The 22,092-nt window shown below is 51.9% G+C and overlaps 1 protein-coding gene across 1 annotated transcript in view; it reads left to right on the forward strand.

The window, feature by feature from the left end:
- The first annotated feature begins 4,340 nt into the window (after nucleotides 1-4,340).
- The window catches only part of SLC6A2 (solute carrier family 6 member 2), a 39,584-nt gene continuing 21,832 nt past the window's right edge, over nucleotides 4,341-22,092 (forward strand). The window contains exons 1-4 of the mRNA XM_036833967.1: nucleotides 4,341-4,369; nucleotides 4,884-5,208; nucleotides 17,431-17,562; nucleotides 18,294-18,531. Coding sequence (XP_036689862.1) covers nucleotides 4,935-5,208; nucleotides 17,431-17,562; nucleotides 18,294-18,531 — 644 coding nt within the window. The 5' untranslated portion in view covers nucleotides 4,341-4,369; nucleotides 4,884-4,934. The remainder of the gene's footprint in view (nucleotides 4,370-4,883; nucleotides 5,209-17,430; nucleotides 17,563-18,293; nucleotides 18,532-22,092) is intronic.

Here is a 22,092-nt window from a genome sequence, read left to right on the forward strand (position 1 = left end):
AGTATCCTCAGGACACTTCCAGGACCGAGCCACTTGGATTCCAAATAACCTCCAGACCAGCCTTTGTGTGTCAGGGTCTTGGTGTCTGCAGGGAGATGGCCAGAGCTGGGCTGACGGCACCAGCCATCACCTTGTGCCCATGGCCTGTGTCACCAAGTGCCGTGGTAAGTGGAAGTGACGCCTCCCCAGGGATCCCGTTAGCGCTGATAATGCTCCAGCCGCCTGCCCACCCACTTGCCCTCAGGCCACCTGGAGGGGCAGGAGGCAGGGCACAGAGAGAAGCCACATGGCCCCATGGCTCTTGGAACTGAGGGGCAGGGAGTCTGGGCCAGAGATGGAGAGAGATGCCTTCCCCTTCAGCACAGCCGCGGGCTGGTATCCTCACTGCTGTCCTCCAGAAGTCTCTGAAACCACAAAGTGGAACCCTCAGGACTTGCTGGCGGCCCCTCCAGTGATGTGCATGTATTGGGGGGGGGGGTGTCTCCTTCCATCTCTGTAGCGAACACTTCCACTGCCTCACCAACACCACTCGTCATCCACTATTCCTGCCAACGCAGACCTGACCCACCAGCTTCCTACTGCCCCTACCTGGGACTCTGATGGGAGCCTTTTTCTGGCAACAGGAGGTCGCTCAGCCCACACACCAGACAGGCTGGGAATGCTGGGAAGTTAGCACCCTTCCAGGGAAGGCTGAAGGGAGCAGCCTTCATGGATAAATACTCCAGCTTCCTTGCCCGGGGATGGGACAACTCCGAGGCAATGCTGTCTCCCAGAAGTTCCCAGCAGGACTGACCAACAGCTGCCTACAGCCGTAACTGCTTTTTTTTTTTTTTTTTAACATATTTATTGGAGTATAATTGCTCTACAATGGTGTGTTAGTTTCTGCTTTATAACAAGGTGAATCAGCTATACATATACATATATCCCCATATCTCTTCCCTCTTGCATCTCCCTCCCTCCCACCCTCCTTATCCCATCCCTCTAGGTGGTCACAAAGCACCGAGCTGATCTCCCTGTGCTATGCGGCTGCTTCCCATGAGCTATCGATTTTACATTTGCTAGTAACTGCTTTTTAACGTCCCCTCTGTTGGGTTCCTTCCCTTTCTTACCTCCCCCCTCCTCTATCAGTGCTTCCCGTATCCCCTCCTAAATAAACTTCTTGAATTCAATTCTTTGTTTCAGGTTCTGTTTCTGGAAGAATCCAACAGAAAAAACCCCAGCCAAAGACACCAAACCCAACCAACAATTGAGATCTCTCCTAGTTCTGTTGTGTACACATTTCTGGAGTGCAAGCTATGTAACAGGATATATCAGGTACTGTCCTTGTCCCTAGTAGGGAAGTCACACAGATAAAGTACTAGGCAAAAATACAAAGCAATATAAAGGAGGAGTTTACTCTCTTGTGGGAGGTGGTTATCGGGGAAGGCTTTACAGTGGAGGTGACATCTGAGGTTTTAAAGGATGAATAGGAGTTCTCCAGGTAGACAAGAGGAAGATGGACAGCCTACTTAAAAATCCAGAAGTGTAAAAAGGCACAAGGTGTTCAAGGACCCATTAATAGTTGAGTATCTCTCATGTTGCTGGAGAATAAAGCACATTTTGGAGATGGTAAAGGAATTTTAAGAAGAATGAGGAGAGAATTGGAATAGCAGGAGATGTGGTTAAATAGGCAGGCAGAATCTTGCCTGTACAGCTGAAGGTGTTTTGATATTATCTTGGAAAGATCGGAAGATTTTAAGAAATTATCTTTTTTCTGATTGCATAAGTATCAAATGCTCATTGTAGAAAAGTTGTCAGATAAAGAGAAGTATAAAGAAGAAAATAAAATTACCTCAAATCCAGGGTTAATTAAATCACGTTGATGTGTTGTTGTCTCTCAGAGGAGTTTTATGCAGAAGAGTGAGGTGATCAGATGAGTTTTAGAAAAGGCTCTGGCAGCTGGTGAATATCATGTGGCTGGAAAGATACTGGACACGGGGTGACCAGCGAGGAGGCTGCTGCAGTGGAAGGCGATGGGTGGGCACCCTCTGTGGGGATGCTGCAGCAGTGGGAATGGGGCTTCGTAGCAGGTTTAAAGGTGGGATTCTCAGGACCAGTTGGATGGGACATGGGGTAGAAAACAGGAGGGGAACATGACTCTCAAGAGAGATTCTGAGTGTCTCCATCCATAAGCTGGTGGAGGAGACACAGGCTGGGAGCCAGGAGACCTGGGTTCTCATTTCAACTCTGTCACTTCCAACCTGTGAGACTTCACAAACACAGTTTCCTGACCCCCAGAATAGAAAGATGATTCCATTCCTGCTTTCCTCATAGGCTTATCAAAATGGTCCACGGGTCAGAGGAGATGAATGTCCTTGATGGGCGTGGTTCCAGGCTTTCCTCCTGAAACCTCCTCCTTTCTCTGACCATCGGCCTCCAGAAGGCCAAGGCTGACCCACCACCCCACTATTTTTCCTTTTCTCTTCTCTCTGCATCCTTCACAGAGGACATCTGTCATGCTGGTCGCCCTGATGAAAATGCTCTGAACACCCTCATACACCACCATTAATTCATTCACCTTACATAACTGATGCCCTAGTATGTTCCAGATATTAGGAATATGGTAGTGTATAGGACAGCCAAGGTCCCTGCCCTCATGGAGCTCATAAGCCACCAAGAGGAGACATATAATAGATAAACAAATTTTAAAATTTGGATAGTGATGTAATGAAAGGAATAAAACAGGATGATAGGGTGATGTGATAGAGAGTGGGCATACACTTTCAATTTGAGTGGTCAGGAAGGGACCACCAAACTGAGACCTGAACAACTCAGGCAGAGGAAACAGCAAGTGTAAAGGTCCTGAGGTGGGTTTGAGCTTGGAATGTTTAAACAAAAGAAAGGTTGGTGTGCCTGGGCTTATTCAAACTCCTACCTATCCTGCTTAAGTGTTGTCACCTCTGTGAGGCCTTCTTGGATCACCACCCCACCCCTTACTCGCTAATTCAGCTGCGCCCAATTTCCACACCCTTGTGGTCACAACTAATTCTGACCACACTGATTTGTGATCAACTCTTTACACACTGGACTGAGAGCTCCTTGAAGCCAGGGACTATCTCCATAGCTCCACCAGCCAGCACACTTCAGGCATATAGCAGGTGATCAGCATCTACTGATGAATGAATAAATTAACCAATAGGTAAACGAATGAATGAATATCAGGTCCAAATGGCTCACTCCTTTACTTGTTTAAGCGTCGCCTTCCCAAATTCCCTGGTCACACTGCAACTGCACCCTCCCCCCACACAGCACTCCCTATCCCCTCATAGTACAGATCACCTTCTGATATACTATATAATAATGTGTTTACTTGTTATGTTTCTTGTTTTCCCCTGACTCCCCCTGACAGATTGTAAACACCATCATGTCGGGGATTTTTTTTTTTTTAAAGGGATTTTTGACTGAGTTGTCCACTAATGTATCTCAAGAGCCTAGAACAGTGCCTGGCACATAAAAGGCATATGTAGGAACACGTGAGCAAAGGGGTGCATGAATGGGTGAATAAATGAATGAATAGCGACTCTAAGCCTCATACAACAGGGGTCACAACCTCAAATCCCTTGCTAGCCTACCCATAACAAACAGATGAAGGAGTAAGTGCCCAGTTGTGACCTTTCAATTCGAGCCAGCTAAACAAAACCCACCCAATGGCCTGCAGGCCCTCAGTGTGCCTTCCTAGGCATTGAACAGAATATTCCCATTTTGTTGGTGGAGAAACTCCGGCCAGGTAGTTTAAGTGGCCTGCGGCGGATGACAGAGCTGGTACCGAACCGTCATTGATCTCCCCAGTCCTTTCCCCGTCCCCTCTCAAACGCGACTCAGATCCTAGTTCTGAGAATCTCGCTCTCTTCCCGTAGTCAGAGGTCAGAGCCTGGTGCCCCCAGGAGCTGAGTCTGGTGTCCCAGTGCGTGCTGGAACGGGAATGGGCACCCGGGTCCCGTGAGTCGCCGGGAGCGGGACTCCCGCCGTCCCCCGAGCCCGCGCCGCGCTCCCGCCCCTGCCCATCCCCGGCCGCGCTGTCAGTCTCCATTAGCGCTAACAGGCTCCAGACAGAGCGGGCCCGGCGCTGGGTTAATGCAATCGGCGCGTTACCTGGGGCGCAGGCTACATTACCAGCCCGGCCCCCACCCGGCACGGTCAGAACCAGCCAGCCTGCGCCCCGCCGGCCGCCCCGCGCTTTCAGCGCTCCTCGGGCCGCGCCCGAGCGCCACGCGGCGGAGCCCAGCCCCAGCCCGCGCCCCACAGCCTGGAGAGGCGAGGCGAGGCGAGGCGGGTCCGGAGCAGGCAAGGCAGGGCGCACGGCAGCAGGGATCCCGTCGCCGCGGAACACGTGAGTGCGCCCTGCGCGCGGAACCGAGCTAGGTGTGCCGGGGAGGCCCAGGTTGGGATGCGCAGAGCTAGGGTGCCAGCGAGTTTGAAGTGCAGAGGTAATAAGTGTCCGGGGAGACTCCTGGGGCTCTCGGACGTGGCTCAGACCCGAGCCGAGGGTAGGGGGCAGCCAGCTGCACCCGGCCGGGTCACCGCCCTGGGAAACCTCTGCCTGGACGTGTCCAAACTCCGCCGTTTGGGGACAAGAGAGAGCGGGTGAATGAGGGAAGAGCTGCGGGGTGCCTAGCAGGATCCCTAGGGCGGCAGGGGCGGTCTCCACCTCGAAGTGCCGTCCCTTTCGGGCGCCCCACTACTCTGCTTCCAAATTTTTCCAACAGACGCGCGCCCTTTTCTAGGAACCTTGCGTCCGCTCAGCGCGCGCCAACCACAGTATCCCAACGCTCCCGGGAGGCCTTGGGAGGCGCAGGCAGGGTGGAAGGGCCCAGTGACCGCGTCTTTTCCTTTGATTCCAGCAGAGCCTCGGCGTGGTCCCAGTATCACCGACTCCCCTCTCGCCAGCCGCACCCATGCTTCTGGCGCGGATGAACCCGCAGGTGCAGCCTGAGAACAGCGGGGCGGGCCCGGGGTCGGAGCAGCCCCAGCGGAAGCGCAAAGCTGCAGAACTCTTGGTGGTGAAAGAGCGCAACGGCGTCCAGTGCCTCCTGGCGTCCCGCGACGGCGACGAGCAGCCCCGGGAAACCTGGGGCAAGAAAATCGACTTCCTGCTGTCGGTGGTCGGCTTCGCCGTAGACCTGGCCAACGTGTGGCGCTTCCCCTATCTCTGCTACAAGAACGGCGGAGGTGAGCCCCCTGACGGGCTGGGGGTTTGTACTTGGGAGGCTACCTAAAGTCCACAGCGGTGGCCGGGAGAGGAGCTGGGATACACACGGGAGGAGAAGAGGAGGCAGAAGGGCAAGTCTGGGACGCAGGAAGGGACTGGATAGGGCTCACGGAAAAAAGAGTCCCCTGTGGAACAGGGAAATCGAGGCATGACTTTGGACAGTGATAGGCGCATGCGTGGGCTCACGGAAAAAGGAGTCCCCAGTGGAACAGGGAAATCGAGGCATGACTTTGGACAGTGATAGGCGCATGCGTGGAAGGACCAGGTTGGGTGAGGAACTCTGACCTTTTGATGGTCCGCAGGAAGGGAGGTGGAGATCTGGAGAGCTCTTGACTGGGCGCCAAAAGTGCCCACGGTGACCCTAACTCCAGCACTCCAAGTTTGATAAAGGACTTGGGAACCCTGAAGGCACTTGGGAGGCCCTGCTCCCTTGGGGATGGAAACCCTGGAACAGAGACGCATACAGAGAAGCTAGTGGCAGAGAGAACTCCACTCTCAGGTTGGTGGTCCTTTGGCTGGAGGGACCAGAGCACACAGCCTAGGCGGGATTGCATCAGTGGGTACCAAGAACCGGCCTGGTCCTTGAGACAGGAGGCCTGGGTGATTGGGATGAAGCCTCTACCTCCCGGGGTCCTGGCCACGTTGCAGGGTGGAGTGGGAGGAGGGCCTGGAGGAGACCCCAGTCCAGCAACCAGGCTCTCTCCCCCTCCCCCTGCTGGGTGACCAATTACTGTCTGCCCTGGGATGAGAGCCTAGAAATCAACTGTAGCCTACTCAGGGGGCAGAGTCCTGGGGGAAGCAGCCCAGGGGGCAGGATACTGCGGCCTAAAGCCCGAACTCCTTCCTGAGAGCTTTTGCCCAAACCACCCCAGACCTGCCCCCTTTGCTGGAATGAGCTCAGGAGTACCCTGTAGAGAGCCTGGGAAAATGACCCAGAGGAAGAAGTCGGCAAAGGGGGGGCCACCAGCAACTGAAACACTTTTCTATCCACTGGGCCATCTGCCTGGCAGGGGCTCTGGCTCAGGACTCCAGGGGGTCAGAGGGAGGTAGGGTGAGGGTTTGGAGTTGGAGGGAAAGCTCATGACCTTGTTCCATAGGGTCTGGGACCCTGCTGATTGCTTCAGTGTGTACTCTGGACCCTTGCTTTGGGTGAGGAATGGAAAACGGATGATCCAGAGGTGAAACTTTCCCTCGTTTGACTGCTGCAGCTTCTCAAGAGTTTCTGGTCAGGTTTAAGCATTCTGGCCCTTTGGACTCAAGGAGGGAGGAAATGCAGATTCTCTGTATTTTTAGCAGACAGGAAGATGAGGAATGAAAGACAGACTAATAGAACCTAGGACACTCTGTCTAGCATGTCCTCCATGACTGTCCGAGGCTGCGTGTCCCTAGACGGCAGAAGGTTCTATCATTAATCCGCAATATTTATTGGGTTCCTCTTGGCATGAGGTACAGTGCTAGGCTCTGCAGGGGTCACCTAGATGTATTAACCACCACTTCTGCCTGCCAGGAGCTCTAGTCATCTAAGGGCTTCATTGTCATGCGCTACACATCATTTCCATTGTTATAAGTATCTGTTGAAACTAAAAGCACCCCAGATGGCCAATTGAACACATCAGCTAGATGGATATTCTGGGGCTTTCACTGACACTGTCCGCTCACTTGGCCACCGCCACCAACTGAGAGTGCCTGCTGTATGCCAGGTAGTCTGTACCAGGCGCCCAGGGCACCAAACACAGCACATTTGTCACACGTTCCAATTTGTAGGTGAAGTTGGCCAGAAGCTCCCTCTCCTAGGCTTGCTAACCCTGCACATCACCCATCCTGAGTTGTTGAGCGATTTGTCTCTTTGTGGGTCCGTCTTCCAAACAGACTGGGGCACACTGAGCGCGGAGACTGTGGCTTTTTCATGCCTGTATTTCTAATGCCCAAGATAAGGGCTAGATCCTGGCAATGTGGTAGAAGGTGCCCGACAAACTTCTGTTGAATGAAAAAAATGAATGAAATGGTTCAAGCCCTCAGAGACCTAATGCCTACCCAGGAACAGCAGAACCCCCGCCTCCACCGGCAGGAACTAACAAAGTGAGGGAGCCTGTGCTGGTGGGAGGCGGGGTCGGCACCTAGAGATCAGAAGCCCTGGCTGTGGAGTCCTGGGTCCCAGCTTCTAGCTGTGTGACATTGGGCAACTCTCCAAGCCTCCGTTTCCTCATCTGTCAAATGGAAACAATGGTGTTCAACTCAGAGCGTTGTTGTGAGGACTCAACGTGATAATGCTGTGGAGGGCCTGGCATGAAGTACGGCCTTAGTAAAGATAGCTGCCGCCTCTTATTCACATCCTTGGGATGATGCGTGAGATGGATGGGAGAGGTGTCGTGCTCTAAAGGCCTGAGTAGAGGCTGCTTAGGAAAGACTCGGAGGAAGTGAGCTGTGTGGTTGGAACTCAGCTCCTTGGGACGGATGGAGCACGGACAAGCCTGGGGAAGGGAGCAGGTCTACTAGTTGTGCAAGAATGCAGGAGGGATCGTCTCTGAGATTAGGAGTGCAGACTGGCTGAAGGGCAAGCCGGGAGAGATAAGGGTGGAGAGGCAAGTTGGGGCCAGGCTATGGAGACCTTGGCTGGCAGGCTACGGGGTGGGGAAGTTATACGAGTGAATTTCCATTTCTGCCTAGGATGTCTATGTCTGGCACAATGGAGCGGTGCAGCCCCACATCTCAGAGTCTGAGGCAGCTCCTGTTCTAACTTACTCCGCACCCCTCCAGGGGATGCTTGGCTGGCCCCTTCTGGGCTTTGTCTCTGCTGAGACCTCCTGGCTGCTCCTTGTGGATCAATTCTCATCCAGCAAGTATAAAGTCAGCCCTAGAGGTGGGCAAGCAGGTTGGCAGGTGGATATCCTGTAATTCTAGAAGCAGCCAAAAGACCCAAGTTCAAATCCCATCTCTGTCACTCTCTCTGAGCTCAAGTTCCCCGCTACAGCTAGAGGTGAGCTTGGATGACCCCCAAGATCCGTCCCTCTCCAATGCCTGGCTCAGCACTGCACCCAAGCCAGGACTCACGCACCCTGTTATTTAACAGGCTGTGTTCTCTTCTGGTGCCAGTATTAACATGGTAACCTCCAAGTCCAGCTGTTCATGCTGGCCCAGACTGGAGGATGTTTTGAAATGATAAAGGTGCCAATAGTTTAGGCCCCTGGCTAATATTTTTTGAATGAATTACGGAGAAAGATCAGCCTGTCCGAACATCTTCCCATAAGCCAGCTGCTGGTTTGCACGGGGGCAAGTGGCTTCCTTCCAGCTGGGAAAGCCACTCTTGGAAATTCCAAGGCTTTGTTCAGAACCTTCTCAAACAGGGAGGCGGTGCCAGTGGGGCTCTTTCCAAGGTCCTCCGCTCCTGCGGTCTTGGGCCAGGCCTGTGTTGGCCCCCAGGGAGGAGTGGACAGATCCATCGAGTCCCCATGTCTGTCTCCTTGCCATGGAAGAGGCCACTCTGAATTATCCTCTGTAAATGACAGCTTCTGTTTGAGATGTGTCCGGCTGACAGCTCTGAGCCGTCAGAGATGTCCTTTAGGTTCAGACAGACCTGAGTTTGAATCTGAGCCTGACATTTCCCAGAAGTGTGGCCTCGGACAAGGCACTCGTCCTCTTTGGACCTCAGTTTCCTTGTGCAGAAAAGGAAGGTGACTGCCTCTTCCCACAGGGTGATATGACATTAGATATAATATAAGCAAAGTACTTACAACAGTGTCTGACACATAGTAAGGGCTCAATAAATGAAATTGTTGCTGTTACTTTTATTGTTCAATGATTTTTAACTGCTAGACCCAAGCTAGATACAGGAGTAGGGCAGGGTCCTGATTTTGGAGCAGATTTGATTCTAAGAGGAAGTTAGAAGGGATATAAGGCTGGAAAGTAGTCACACTTGGGCCTGGGATTTCTAACAGCCTAACCTTATCCCACTGTTTTTTCCCTACCTGGAAAATGGGGATTGACATTCCTATATGGGGTCCCATGAGATATGTAGTTCTGGGTCCCAAGTGGGGTTCCCTTCCTTCCTCAAGTGAGCTCAAGGTCTCAGGTACCCACAGACCTTTGGGAATCCTCTTGGCCAGAATATCTGGGGTTCTTGAGGTCAAGTGAGAGGCGGTGACGGGTACAAAAAGCAGGAGTTTGCAAACTCATCGCCCTGACGTTGGGCCTGGCTGCAGGGGGCCATCTACACCCTGAGCTTGCCAAGCCTGATGCCGATTGCTCAGCTCGGATGTACATGAGCCAGCCAGCTGGTATGGCCCTTCGGCTAACAGGTTGCAGGAATGAGGCATTCATCAGGGGCTGGAGCTGAGACCGTGATCTGGCATTACCAGCATGATTTGGCCCATTGCTCTGAGCTGACCAAAAAGATCGAGAGGGACTGTTTTCAACAAAGTGGGATTTCATAGGGATAAATGTCACATCCTGCCCTGTGGTCCCAAACCCAACTGCCTAAGTAAGGATTAGGCCACAGCAGAAGTGGAGAAAGGCCCCGGGGCTTTCATTAGCTGCATCCTCTGTATGAGTCACTGCCGGGATCCATTTATTTAACCAAAAAACCCACTTACTAAATGCCCGTCATATGCCAGGAATATAGAGATGAGCAAAAGGCAATCCCTGCCTTTAGGGAGCTCATAGTCTATTACAGATACTCTACGAGTTAATGTCATTTTCAATTCTGTTATTGGAGGTACTATATCCCAAATCAGAGAGGTGAGGTTCCACTCTGTTCTTTGTGAGTTATATTTCCTTCTCTAATATAGTTCTGACCATTCCAAACACCCTGTAATTTGTTCCTCTTAAAGAGACCAGGATGGAAGAGATGGGAAACCAGAATCTTCGAGGAGCTTCATTAGGAAGAATCAAGTCAGATCCTGCAAAGTTGACAGCTGAGGGAGAATTGTCACAGGAGGAGGGGTAGCCTCAACTCCAGTTTCCCTGAATTTCACCCCCACTGACCTCCTTAGAGGAGCGGGGTTTAATCTACCAGAGGAGCAAGCATGTTTCCTCATTGGAACTGTCCTGCTCTCAGAGCTAGGGTCCAGAGATCAGCTGGAAGAACCCAAAGTGCAGATGAGGGAGCAACCCCTCGTGGGACCAGAAAAGCCGGTCCTCATCACTTGGTAGATCATTCTGTAGAATCCCCTCTTGGAATAGCAGGGGCTTACGTAGAGGCGTGTATAGGTGCTGCTGGCTAGTCTCAGTAGCGTGCAGGGGATGGAGTGAAGAGGTGCAAGACTCCACTTGGGCTGAGGTCCCGGGAGCTCTGAGGCCAGTGGGCACAGCCCCACAGTGGTCGCTGAGGGTCCTAAGGAGAAGGTCGGTCTTGGGGCAGAGAAGACACAAGTTGACACCACATGGCTCAGCTACCCTACCCACGGCAGAGCCTCTGTGTTGACAAACTTGAATGACCTGGGCGTGATTTGTTATAGGAACAGGCATGGTTCCTTACAGAAATGGCCACTGGCAAAGACTCAGAGGGGGACCCTACGCCTGGCACCCAAAGGGCACAAAGGATTGCTTTGGAAAAGTCTGATTTGTTTTGTTCTGGAGGACAGAATGAAGGCAGTAGGTGGAGGCTGCAGGGAGAGGGATTTAGGAGAAGGGAGGAAGCAGAGCTGGCCAGACGGAGAGGTTGGGCTGCCAGGGTCAGCAAAGCCTCAGCTGACCATGGTGTCCTCTGAAGCTGGGATGGCCCTTCAGACTAGTCCTGAGTTGGGGTGAGGGGGCCAGGACTGTATGCCCCAGGGTCCATCGGTCATTGGATGCCAGCTGCCCTGGGAAGGGAATGTGGCCTTGGGCGAGGCAGCTGGCTTCAGCCGAGGCAATTCCCAAAGGGCTGCAGCCGAGGGCTGAGCAGTCCCAGCTGCGGGGGAACAGGTCCTTCATTCTTGAAGGAGAATCTGGGCCGTACCGCCGGAGCCCTTTTTGCTCATGGGGCTGGCTGTGACCTGAGGGAATCCTTGGATCTACTCCTCGTGGTCAGCAATCTTGTTTGGACACGAGGAGGAGTAACCAGCCTCACTTGGGATGGGGGCAAGCAACTTGCCTCAAAATCCTTCCGTGCTGGGAGCCTCTGTGCTGTGCTCTGCAGAGGACCCGGCCACCTTCAGCCTCACGGGCGATCCCTTGCTTGTGGTTTCCAGTCTACAAAGGCGCATCCCAGCTGCTCTTACATGTGATGACAGGGCATGCTTCCCATTTACAGAGCACCTCAGTGCCAGGGACTTCACCTCCGTTATCTCTAACGATCACAGCAAACCAGTGATGCAGGTATTATCCCCCCTTACAAAGGGGGAACCAAAGCTCAGAGAAGTCACATTGGCTCAAGGTCACAAAGCCATAAATAGCATGGTTGGGGGCCAGGATTGCCTCAGATCGAGGCAAGGGGGTAAGAGGAAAACTCCATTTTTGTACACATTCTACAGTCTTTTGACACCAAATCTGTAGGGTTTTTCCTAACACCAACCCATCCTCCAACTTTGGGGTGGGTGTCCTACCATTCAATTCTGACACTACCTGGAGTTAGTGCAGACCCCACAGGTTAGGGCTCAGTCTCACAAGAATTCTTTCACTTCACATGCCAGTCACAAGGGTCAAGATGTCACCTGTGCTTCTGACCAACTGGTTATAATCAGGGGTTCCCATGACCCCCTCTGCAGGTTTGATAATTTGCTATAACAGCTCACAGAACTCAGAGAAACATTTGCCAGTTTGTTATAAAGGATATTATAAAGGGTACAGGTAAACAGCCAGGTGAAGAAGTACACAGAGGGTGAGGTATGGAAGGGTCCTGAGTGCAGAAGCGTCTGAGCCCATGGAGATGGGGTGCACCACCCTCCTAGTACGTGCATGTGCTCACCAGTACATCAGTCCGGAAGCTTTCCAAATGCCCTACGTTTGGGATATTTATGAAGGCTCCTCGCAAAGGCATGATCGATATTAACTCAATCTCCAGCCCCTCTTCCTTCCCTGAAGGGTGGGCGTGGGGCTGAAAGTCCTAAGCCTCTAATCAGGGCTTGATCTTTCTGGGGACCAGCCCCCATCCAGAAGCCCACCAAGAGTGGCTTCATTAGAACGAAAGACACTCCTATCACCCAGAAAATCCCCAGGGATTTAGGAGCTCTGCGTAAGATGCTCCTGTCACCCCCATCACTCAGGAAGCTGCAGGGGTTTTAGGAGTTCTGTGTCAGGAGTCCAGAGCAGAGACAGGGGGTCTGCCCTGGACCCTGTGCTTTGGAGAGCAGAGAGGGCCCTGTGCCCTGCTCTGCCCTCCTCTCCGCCTCACCCAGGCCAGGGCTGAGAGGGCCTGCCCACCCAGAGCACTGATTCTAACCCCCATCAAACTCCAGGTACCTGGACTCCGGAATTCCCTGCCCAAACACTCCAACATCCACCCACCCCAGTCTACAAGGTCCTCTTACCTGGACCCTGCTTCCCCAGCCTGGGCTGTGTTACAGGCCTGCACAGCCCCAGGCCCAAGGGGAAGCCAGAGGCCCCCTGTCTGCAGAGGCTGTGGACAGAGCTTAGACGTGTGGGCACAAGAGTCCACACGTACGTGCAAAAGGCCTCACACACTGCTGGTTGGAGCTGAGGTGGGGATGAAGCAGGGTGCGGCCTCCCCCCAGGCCTCCACACTCCGGCACAAAGCTCCAAGAACTGGGGATTCCAGATTTGAACTTTATAATAGAACCATGCTGAGTTGTCAAGGTAGGATGATAGAGCAGGTTTGGTTCAGCAGCTGTGGCCTGAGTTGTCACCTTTAAATGTGTAGATATCGCAGGGTAAGTCTCCACGGGTGCTCTTGTCCCCATTTCTGCAAGTCGGGTGGGCCTGCTGCATGCAGCCCTGTCTCTACTGAAATCTCACCTTCTTTTGCACCCTGATGTCTATACCCTCGGGGTAGTTGGGGAGCGGGGACAAATCTGGCTACCGTAGGCATTGACCAAGGTTTTCTTGGAATTCTGGTGAAAGCCACGGGCAGTGAGAACCCATAGCTGAGCTGCAGGCACCAGGCAAACAGTTCTGTGGGTTTTCACTTCTTAAGGTATCAGGATGTGGCCAGTTTGAGGAATCCTACCCTCCACCAACTGGGAAGCTGGTCCAGTGAGGTCTCAAGGGACCCTCCTGTCCCTCCTGCAGCCCCTCCCTGATCACAGTCTCTCCACCCCCCACCAGGCCTGGCCCGCACCTCCTCTTGCTGAGCCACCTCCCACAGGCATCCCGTCCCCTCCCCTGGGGTCCCCCTCACCCACCAGGGGTCTGCTCCAGCACTTCCCACTCTGAACTGAGTGACCGCTGGCTTCCCTTTTCTGAGGACTTGGCATTTGCACAGAGGAGTCCAGAACCCCTCTCTGACCAGTAGGGTTCCTCTCTAATGCTGGGGCATCAGGCAGTGTGTGCCAGACAGATGCTTTTCTCACTGAATTCATCCGAAGGCCACGGGTCGGAGTCCCTTTCGCAGCTGACAGTCTTTTCTTCCTGTGTTCGTGTGAGTGTGTTGACGTGCAGAATCCGTGTGTACCTTTGCATGAAGATGTACAGGTGTGCATCTGTGTACGTGTGTGGATGTTGGAGACTCCTAGGAGCTGAGACCCTCAGGAGGTCTGCCCCTGTCAGCCCAGCCAGAGCATTCCAGAGCCAGGATTCTGGGCCTGTAGCTCCTTAGGTTCTCAGCTCTCTGGCCCTGCATGAGGCTGGATAAAGCTGACACTGCCACGCATGGAGATGAGGCAGGGCCGTGGGAATGTGGCAGTTATGAGCCTTGCAGAGCAGTACCTTCTAGGAAGTTTGCAACCAGCCTCGGTGTCCCAGGAGCTGCTGCATGGCTGTTTCTAGGAGAAGCATCCTTAGCTGACCTCAGGCACCCCCGAAACCTCTTTCTGACTCTTCAGCTCTGTCCTGGCTTCCTCCAGATCTTTCTGCAAGGGGGCTTGGGCCATCTCCCTGGTCGATGTCCTCTTTTAGAATAAGACACTGGCCACTGGGCAGCTTTCTGGTTTTCATTCGTACTCAGCCATTCCATCATTCTTGAACGTTCCCCGTCTGTTACCACCTGAAGCTTTGGCTGGCCCGCATCAAACGCACTTGGAAGAGTCTTGGGCTTGTGCAGACCCATCATCTTTCCTCCTCTCCTTCCACTGGAACTCCCAGCCAGCACAAGAGGAGATGAATCTCAAACTGGGCAATTTACCTACCTGTTGGCAGTGCCACCCAGAGGGTTAGAGTTGAGAAAACTGGCCAATGTGAGATCCCTGGTGAATTGGCTGGCGTTGCTCGTTCCTCTGGTTGTAGAAAAGAACATCTAGTTGACAGCGGCAAACCACGGTGCCAAGATCTGAGCCGTGACTCCTGGCTTTTTCCTTCCCTGTTGTCCCTTGGGCCACTGACTTCAGTCTTCAGGCCCGTTAAATACTCTAATACGTCTATTTCCCTTACTCTCTGGCTCCAGGCCCCCAAGGGCAGCGACAGGCGGCCACAAGGCAGAGTGGGGCTCTGACAGATCCAGATGTGGAGCCAAGCAAGCATACTTACTAGTTTGGACAAGCATCTTGACCTTTCTAAGCCTCAGTTTCCTCATCTTTTACATGGGATTGGTGGTAATTCTCAGGGATGGTTTTAAAGGAATAATTATGCAAAAACTTAGTGTGCGGCTTGGCGTATAACGGAGGCTTAATAAATGGTACTTGTTACTTTCACCAGCTCCACCGTCACCACCACCACCCCGACCTCCATCAGCAACACCAGCACTGCTATCAGCAGCGTGAACAGACGTGGGTTCCAGTGCCAGACTAGCCCTCTCTGTGTGGGGAAAGAGAAGGGTGGAGATTGAGAGTAGAAATGAGGAGGGGAAGAGAGAGGTTGGCATGTGGCCGTTTCAAAGAAGTCCAGCCTGGAGCAGGGGCTGGAGGCTTGGACCAGCCCATGACCAGCAGACCAGCTGGCTCAGCTGGCCCCAGAGTCCCAGTTTCAGATCACCCTCCACCAAGCCTCTATGCAGACTCATGTCCTCCATCGAGGCTGGGATATTCTGGAATCAGCAGAATATTTGGGGAATGGCTCTGGAGCTCTGGAGCCAGGCAGACCTGGGCCCAAATCCCAGATCTATCACTGACCAGTTGGGTGAACTTAGACAAGTCACTTAATTTCTCTAAGCCTCAGTTTCCTCCTCTGAAAAATGGGTATAGCAGTTGCCACCTGAGATGGTTTCTGGGTAGGGTAAATGGGATGACAGATGTCCAGTGCCCAGTGCCCTGCTTGATACATAGGAGGTACTCATGTTCCAGTGGTTTCTTCCCTACTGCCCACTCTGCTGGTCCGTCTCCTGCTTCAGAAGGACTGGGTCTCAGAGCACTGTGGCCAAAACTTCATGCTTTGTCCCTAAGAGCCCTGGGCTTCCTGAGGAGAAACCCTGGGAGGAAAGTGGAGACTGACAGTCTGAGTAGCTGGGGGAGTTTGACTCTGGGTGCATGCGACTTTGCCACAATTCTCTGCTAGCCTGGAGCCCCAGTTTCCACATCTAAAATGGCGGTAGTAATACTTTTAGGGTTGTTGTGAAGATGGAATGAGACATTGCATGGAACACAGTGCCTGGAACACAGCAGGGAATATTATATTCCTAATATTATCATCGTTACGTATTTCCCGGTTTCTGCACTTTCCTAGTGTGGGCGGGTCAGAGAGTGTTTGGTTTCCAAGATTACGACATCTCAGCCAAAGGCCAATGGCGAGAGGAGTGTGGATCTGGCCTGGCCACCTCCGGTTGCACCAGGCCAAGGAGCAGCCTAGGCTGACGTGGCAAGTACCCCTGTGAGTCACCTCACGGCGTCAGAGCCCGTTAAGCTCACCCCAGGCTACCAGGCATACCGAGAACTGTCTCTGGAACTCAGACGTGTCTAATTCTACCAGGAATTTTCCCAGGGATTTGCTGCTGCCCATTGCCAAGGGCTCCCTGTAGCTTCGGCAGTGTTCTGGGTGGGCATCTTCCCTGGTCAGAGACTTGAGCCTCTGGCCTCTTTGCTCCAGTGTTTGTTTACCTTCAGCCAGCAGTAACAGAGTGAGCTTGATGGGTTGGAAGACATGAATGCGAATCCTGCTTCTGTCACTTAGCAACAGTGCAAACAAAACCAATTCGACTCCCTTCTCTGCCTTCAGTTTCCCCTGGGGGGAGATAATGACCCTCTCTGATTATTTCTGTGAGCTGATGTGAGACTAAGGACAATCCAGTGAGGTCATGTTTGGGAAAACCCGAGGTGACCTTAAACTGATACAGACATGAGCAAAATGAAAACTCAGTCATATGTAACTTTGGGCACTGTCTCTCCCTCTCTGGCCTCAATTGCCTTCCCTATAAAAGGAAGGGTTTGGGGTGATTGGCATTCCCCAGAGTTGTGATTCATGAAAGGAAGGGTTCTGTGTTGAAATTAATTTGGTAAAGACTGCACCTGATCTCCCTCATAGCCCGTCACAGCTTGTGCTTGTGTATCAAAGGCTAGGAGAATCCTGCAAGAAACAAGCCTATTTAGCTTTTTTTTTTAATTATTTTTTTAAATTGACTTTTGGCTGCTTTGGTTCTTTTGTTGCTGTGCATGGCTTTCTCTAGTTGCGGCGAGCGGGGACTGCTCTTCATTGCGGTGCGCGGGCTTCTCATTGCGGTGGCTTCTCTTGTGGAGCACAGGCTCTAGGTGTGCGGGCTTCAGTAGTTGTGGCACGCGGGCTCAGTAGTTGTGGCTTGCAGGCTCTAGAGCACAGGCTCAGTAGCTGTGGCGCACGGGCTTAGTTGCTCTGCGGCATGTGGGATCTTCCCAGACCAGGGCTCGAACGAACCCATGTCCCCTGCATTGGCAGGCAGATTCTTAACCACTGCGCCACCAGGGAAGCCCAAGCCTATTTAGCTTTGATGAACACAGATTTTACTAATTTGAGCACAGAACCTCATTATTATGATTATGATTATGACTATTGCTTTAACTGTTATTATGTTATGGTTATTTGTATTAATTGCTCTGATTTACCTACCACAAGACATCCCTTGTGAAGTGGCCGGGTGACATGAATGAGGACCCTCACAGCTCTGGCTGACATGGGTCCACACACGCTGAGGGGCAGGCCCCAGGCTGGCAGGGATCGAGGGGCTCACGCTCTGCCTCTGTGTCTTCCAGGTGCCTTCCTGATCCCGTACACCCTGTTCCTCGTCATCGCTGGCATGCCCCTGTTCTACATGGAGCTGGCTCTGGGCCAGTACAACCGGGAGGGGGCAGCCACTGTGTGGAAGATCTGCCCGTTTTTCAAAGGTAAAGAAGGAATCTGGGGGAGTCAAAGGTTGTTCTACAAGACTTCTGTGTGCCCCTGGAGAATCTGCTCCAAAGGTGGGATCTGCAGTAGACCAACTCTCTCGAGAATTACAGTTATTGGCAAGGTCAAGCGCGTCCGCCATTCAAAGTAACATGGAACGCATTGGGGGCGTCAGGAACAGCTTTAGCCTAGAAAGTCTGGAAATCTGGGCTCCAGTCCAGGCTGTACAGCTGAGTGACCAGAGGGAGTCTGTTTTCCTGAATGGGAAAAACTCATAGAAGTGTCAGAAGTACCCAGCACGCATACCACTACTCTCCCCTCTTGCTCCCATGGCAGACATGATAAGTGGATCACGTGCCTTTCCACCGTGGGCAAGGGGCTTCATTCCGCTGGGAGAGAATGTTATCATGCCTCAGTGTTATCCTGCCCAAGGGGTGGGGGGAGCTGGGATACTTATGCTCCAACACCTGACCCGGCTGCTCCCTGGGGCATTAAAGGTCCTGGCCCTTTTGCCTTGCCTGATGAGTGGATAGAAGGGGCTCCAGGGGCAAGAGAGAGCCCTCAGGCAAAGGAATGGGGGGTGGGGCCCTAGGGGATTTAGGGCTCTGACAATCTGCTACAGAAAAAAAGAGAGGTGTGGGGGGTCGGGCAGTGCAATGGTTGGAGCCAGCTCCCCAGGAGAGGTGGTTCTGGGGAAGCCCCCGCCTGACCCCCTCTGCCCCCCACCCAGGAGTTGGCTATGCTGTGATCCTCATTGCACTCTACGTTGGCTTCTACTACAATGTCATCATTGCCTGGTCACTCTACTACCTCTTCTCCTCCTTCACCCTTCACCTGCCCTGGACTGACTGCGGCCATGCCTGGAACAGCCCCAACTGCACCGATCCCAAGCTCCTCAACAGCTCCGTGCTGGGCAACCATACCACGTACTCCAAGTACAAGTTCACGCCGGCAGCAGAGTTTTATGAGTAAGTCGTCAACCCCTTGTCCTGTTCACACGGGCGCATCGAGACCTGTGCTGGGCAGGACCTGAGCCAAACGCTAAGGAAAACCACAGGAGGGGAGGGGGCCACGCCAGTCACTGTAATGTTTACTCAGCAGCCACCACAGGCCTGATCCTGGCTAGGAGCCAAGGATAGAGCCATGGACAAAGCTTGAGGAGCTTGTGTTCTGGCACAGAATGGGGGTGGGGAGACAACACGCTAGCAAAAAGGTAAGGAAGCAAGAACACTGTACGGCGTGAACATGCCCTTCAGGAAATCAAACACATTTTAGGGAGTATAAGTGCTCTTAAGGAACTAAAACCAGTGCTACACAGTGATTGTGTAGGGAAAAGGAACTTTAGTGCAGGTGGTCAGGGAGGGCTTCTAGGAGGAGGTGTCATAAGAATTGATGAAGTCAGCCAGGGGAACACCTAAGGGCTCAGCTGGTAGATGATGGAGCTGCAGCTTGAACCCAAGTCGATCTGATCCTGAAGCTGTCACCTGGTCCCCCCTGTGCTGCTGTCTCTCTGGGGCTTCCATGGGTGAAAGTAGCCAGAGTTTGTGAGTGAAATTTAGGAAGCGGGAGGCAGGCCAGCTGTGTACAGCTCAGAGAAATTATTTGGACTATGTGCATGAGAGGCACTGACTGGTGGTAGAAGACAGAACATCTTTTAAAAAAAGAAACATTTTATGTTGAAATCATTTTAGAGGTAGAAAAAAGTTGCAAATGTAGTACACAGAGCCCCTGTAGACCCTTCACCCAGTTTCCCCTAATGTTGACACCTTATACAACCATAGTGCAATGATTGAAATCAGAAAATTAACATGGATTAACTAACCTGCTAAAGACTATTTTTGAATTTGTCAGTTTTCCCACTAATGTCGTATCCTGGTCCAGGATCCAACCTAGAGTCCCATGTGGCATTTAATTGTCACATCTCCTTAGTCTCCTCCAATCTGTGAGAATTCTTTAGTCTTTCCTTGAGTGTCATGCCCTTGATGCTTTTGAAGAGCACTGGTCAGTTTTTCTATAAAATAGCCCTCAGTGTGGGTTGGTCATTGTTTTCTCCTGATTAGACTGAGTTTGACATTTTTGGCAAGAATAACTTGGAAATGACATTGTGTCCTTCTCGGTGCATATCATATCAGGGGGTACAGGATGCCAGTCTCTTATTACTAGGCATGTTGACCTTGATCACTCGGCTAAAGTGCTATCTACCAGCTTCCTCCTGTGCAGAGGTAGCATTATTCTCTGTAATTAGTAAGTGTCTTCTGGGAAGTTACTTTGAGGTTATGCAAATATCTCACTTGTCATCAGACTTTTGCCCACAGTTCTTACCATCCTTCAATGAGTCTTGCAAATGAGGATTATTATTTATAGTGTTGGTCTAAAGCGATTTCTACTCCCATCATTCCCTCTAGATTAATTGAAGAGAAAAGTCCCTTTTCCCCTATTTATTCATTCGTTCGTTTACTCATTTATTCATTTCTATCAGTATGGGCTCATTGGTGTTTATTTTATTCTGTGGTTTTAACCCATAGCCATCATTATTTATTTTGTTACTCCCTAGAATCCTCTCAACCTCTACTCCATCCTTTTAAGTCCTTGAGGTCGGTAATAGTCAATTGTTTTCAGTCACCTAATTTCAAATGTTTGCATGGTGGTCTCTTCAGAATGTAGCATCGATCGTCTTTATGCTTCAGGCGGGGGTGAGTCCCATTTTAGCAACCCCTTCGCAAGTGTTAGCAGCTAAGCAGAAAGTCCCTGGTACAAGCTGTGGGGCAGGACAAGTAAATCCCACTCAAACCTCACTCTCAAGGTACACATGGTCTAGAGTAGTGGTTGGAAAACTTTCCAGTAAAAAATTAGATAGGAAATATTTTGGGCCTTGTGGGCCACATAGGTCTCTTGCATATTCTTTATTTGATTTTACCCTTTAAAAAGATAGAAACCATCCTTAGCTCACAGGCCATAACTCAATGGGCCACAGCTGGATTGGGGGGCAGGGTGGGTGGGGCATGGCTTGCTGACTGCTGGTCTGGCGCAGTGCTGCTACGGAGAACTCCCCGTGATAGAAATGTCCTATGTCTGCACAGCCCACTGCAGTAGCTACGTGCCACACGGGGTTAGTGAGCAGTTGAAATGTGGCTAGCGTGACTAAGTTGAATTTTTAACTTCATTAATTTTCATTCGTTTATGTGTAAAAAGCTCGTGGTTACCGTATTGGGCAGTGCAGGTCTAGAGGATGGAAAACAACAAATTCACCAACACCGAAACCTTAGGGCCACTCTTCTTTGGTCCTATGTATTCCCTAAGCCAAGGACCTTGGAACGAGTCCTGATTATCCAGAGAGTGGGGTTCCTGAGGACCATTTCCACTCCTGCCATCTCGGTGCAGCATGACCAAGGAGTCTTAGTGTGGTTAAAGGTGGCCTCTGGAAAGTCTGCTGCCTCCTGGGGCTCAGAGGAGTCAGGGTTCTCAGGACCCAGGAACTACCCTCAATGAGCCATGGCGGAGAATTTGCTAAGGGTCCTGGACCTGTGTGTCCACCTGCCCCCATCTGTGTTTTCTGCAGACTTCCAGCAGGCATGTGCACAATTATGTAGATTTGGGAATTTTGTGGGGACAGGGTCCACAGTTGTCATGGAATTCGAAATCCTTCTACAGCCCCAGACGGATCTGAAGGACTGCTTTTACTTAAAGCAAGCGTCTCAGTAACACCACCATCCCTGTCTTCCTCCTCATCACAGCAACAGCTAATCACTTACCGTGCGCCTCAAGCTTTCTGCTAACTTCTCTGTATGTGTTATTTCAGTGTAAGCCTCACACCGACCTGATGAGGTTTCTGTAACTCTTACCTTCATTGCATACATGACGCGGCCTCATTTCACAGGTGAATAAATCACTGGCCCGTGGCCACATGGCTAGTCCCGTGCAGAGCCAAGATTTGGACCCAGACGGTTTGCAGCTACGGGACCCCAAGAGTGAGCGCCCCCTTACACTCTGCCCCCAGGAGCCTCACTCTCCTCACCCTGGCCCCTCCCTTGCCAGGCAGTGAAACTCCAGAGCCTGCAGGCTTAACTTCTGTGTTATATTGGATTCTAGCCATTATAAACGGCTATGATTATTCCAAAATACCGTCATAGTCACAACTAACATCTATCCAGCTTAGATTCTATCCCAGCCATGCATTTGGAAGTGACATTTGAAGTGGGTTTGAATCCAGGAAGTCTGGCTCCAAAGTCCAGGCTCTTAGCCCAGCAATTCTAAACACTGGCTGCTCATTGGAACCACTTGGAGAGCTTTAAAACACACTGATGCCTGGATCCCACACCCAGAGATTCACTTCGTTGGTCTGGGTGCAGCCGGTGGGGCGTGGAGATTTTTATTAACGGCTCCTCCAGTGATTCTAATATCCAGCCAAGGTTGAAAGCCCCTGTCTTAGCCACTGCACTCTCCCATCTCAAACAGAATAAGATTCTCAGTGGGCTTAGGCTAACATGCCTACAGTATCATGTCATGGAAAATCTAGGGCCTCCTTTATT

This window comes from Balaenoptera musculus, chromosome 19 (assembly GCF_009873245.2).
Source record: "Balaenoptera musculus isolate JJ_BM4_2016_0621 chromosome 19, mBalMus1.pri.v3, whole genome shotgun sequence".
NCBI lineage: Eukaryota > Metazoa > Chordata > Mammalia > Artiodactyla > Balaenopteridae > Balaenoptera > Balaenoptera musculus.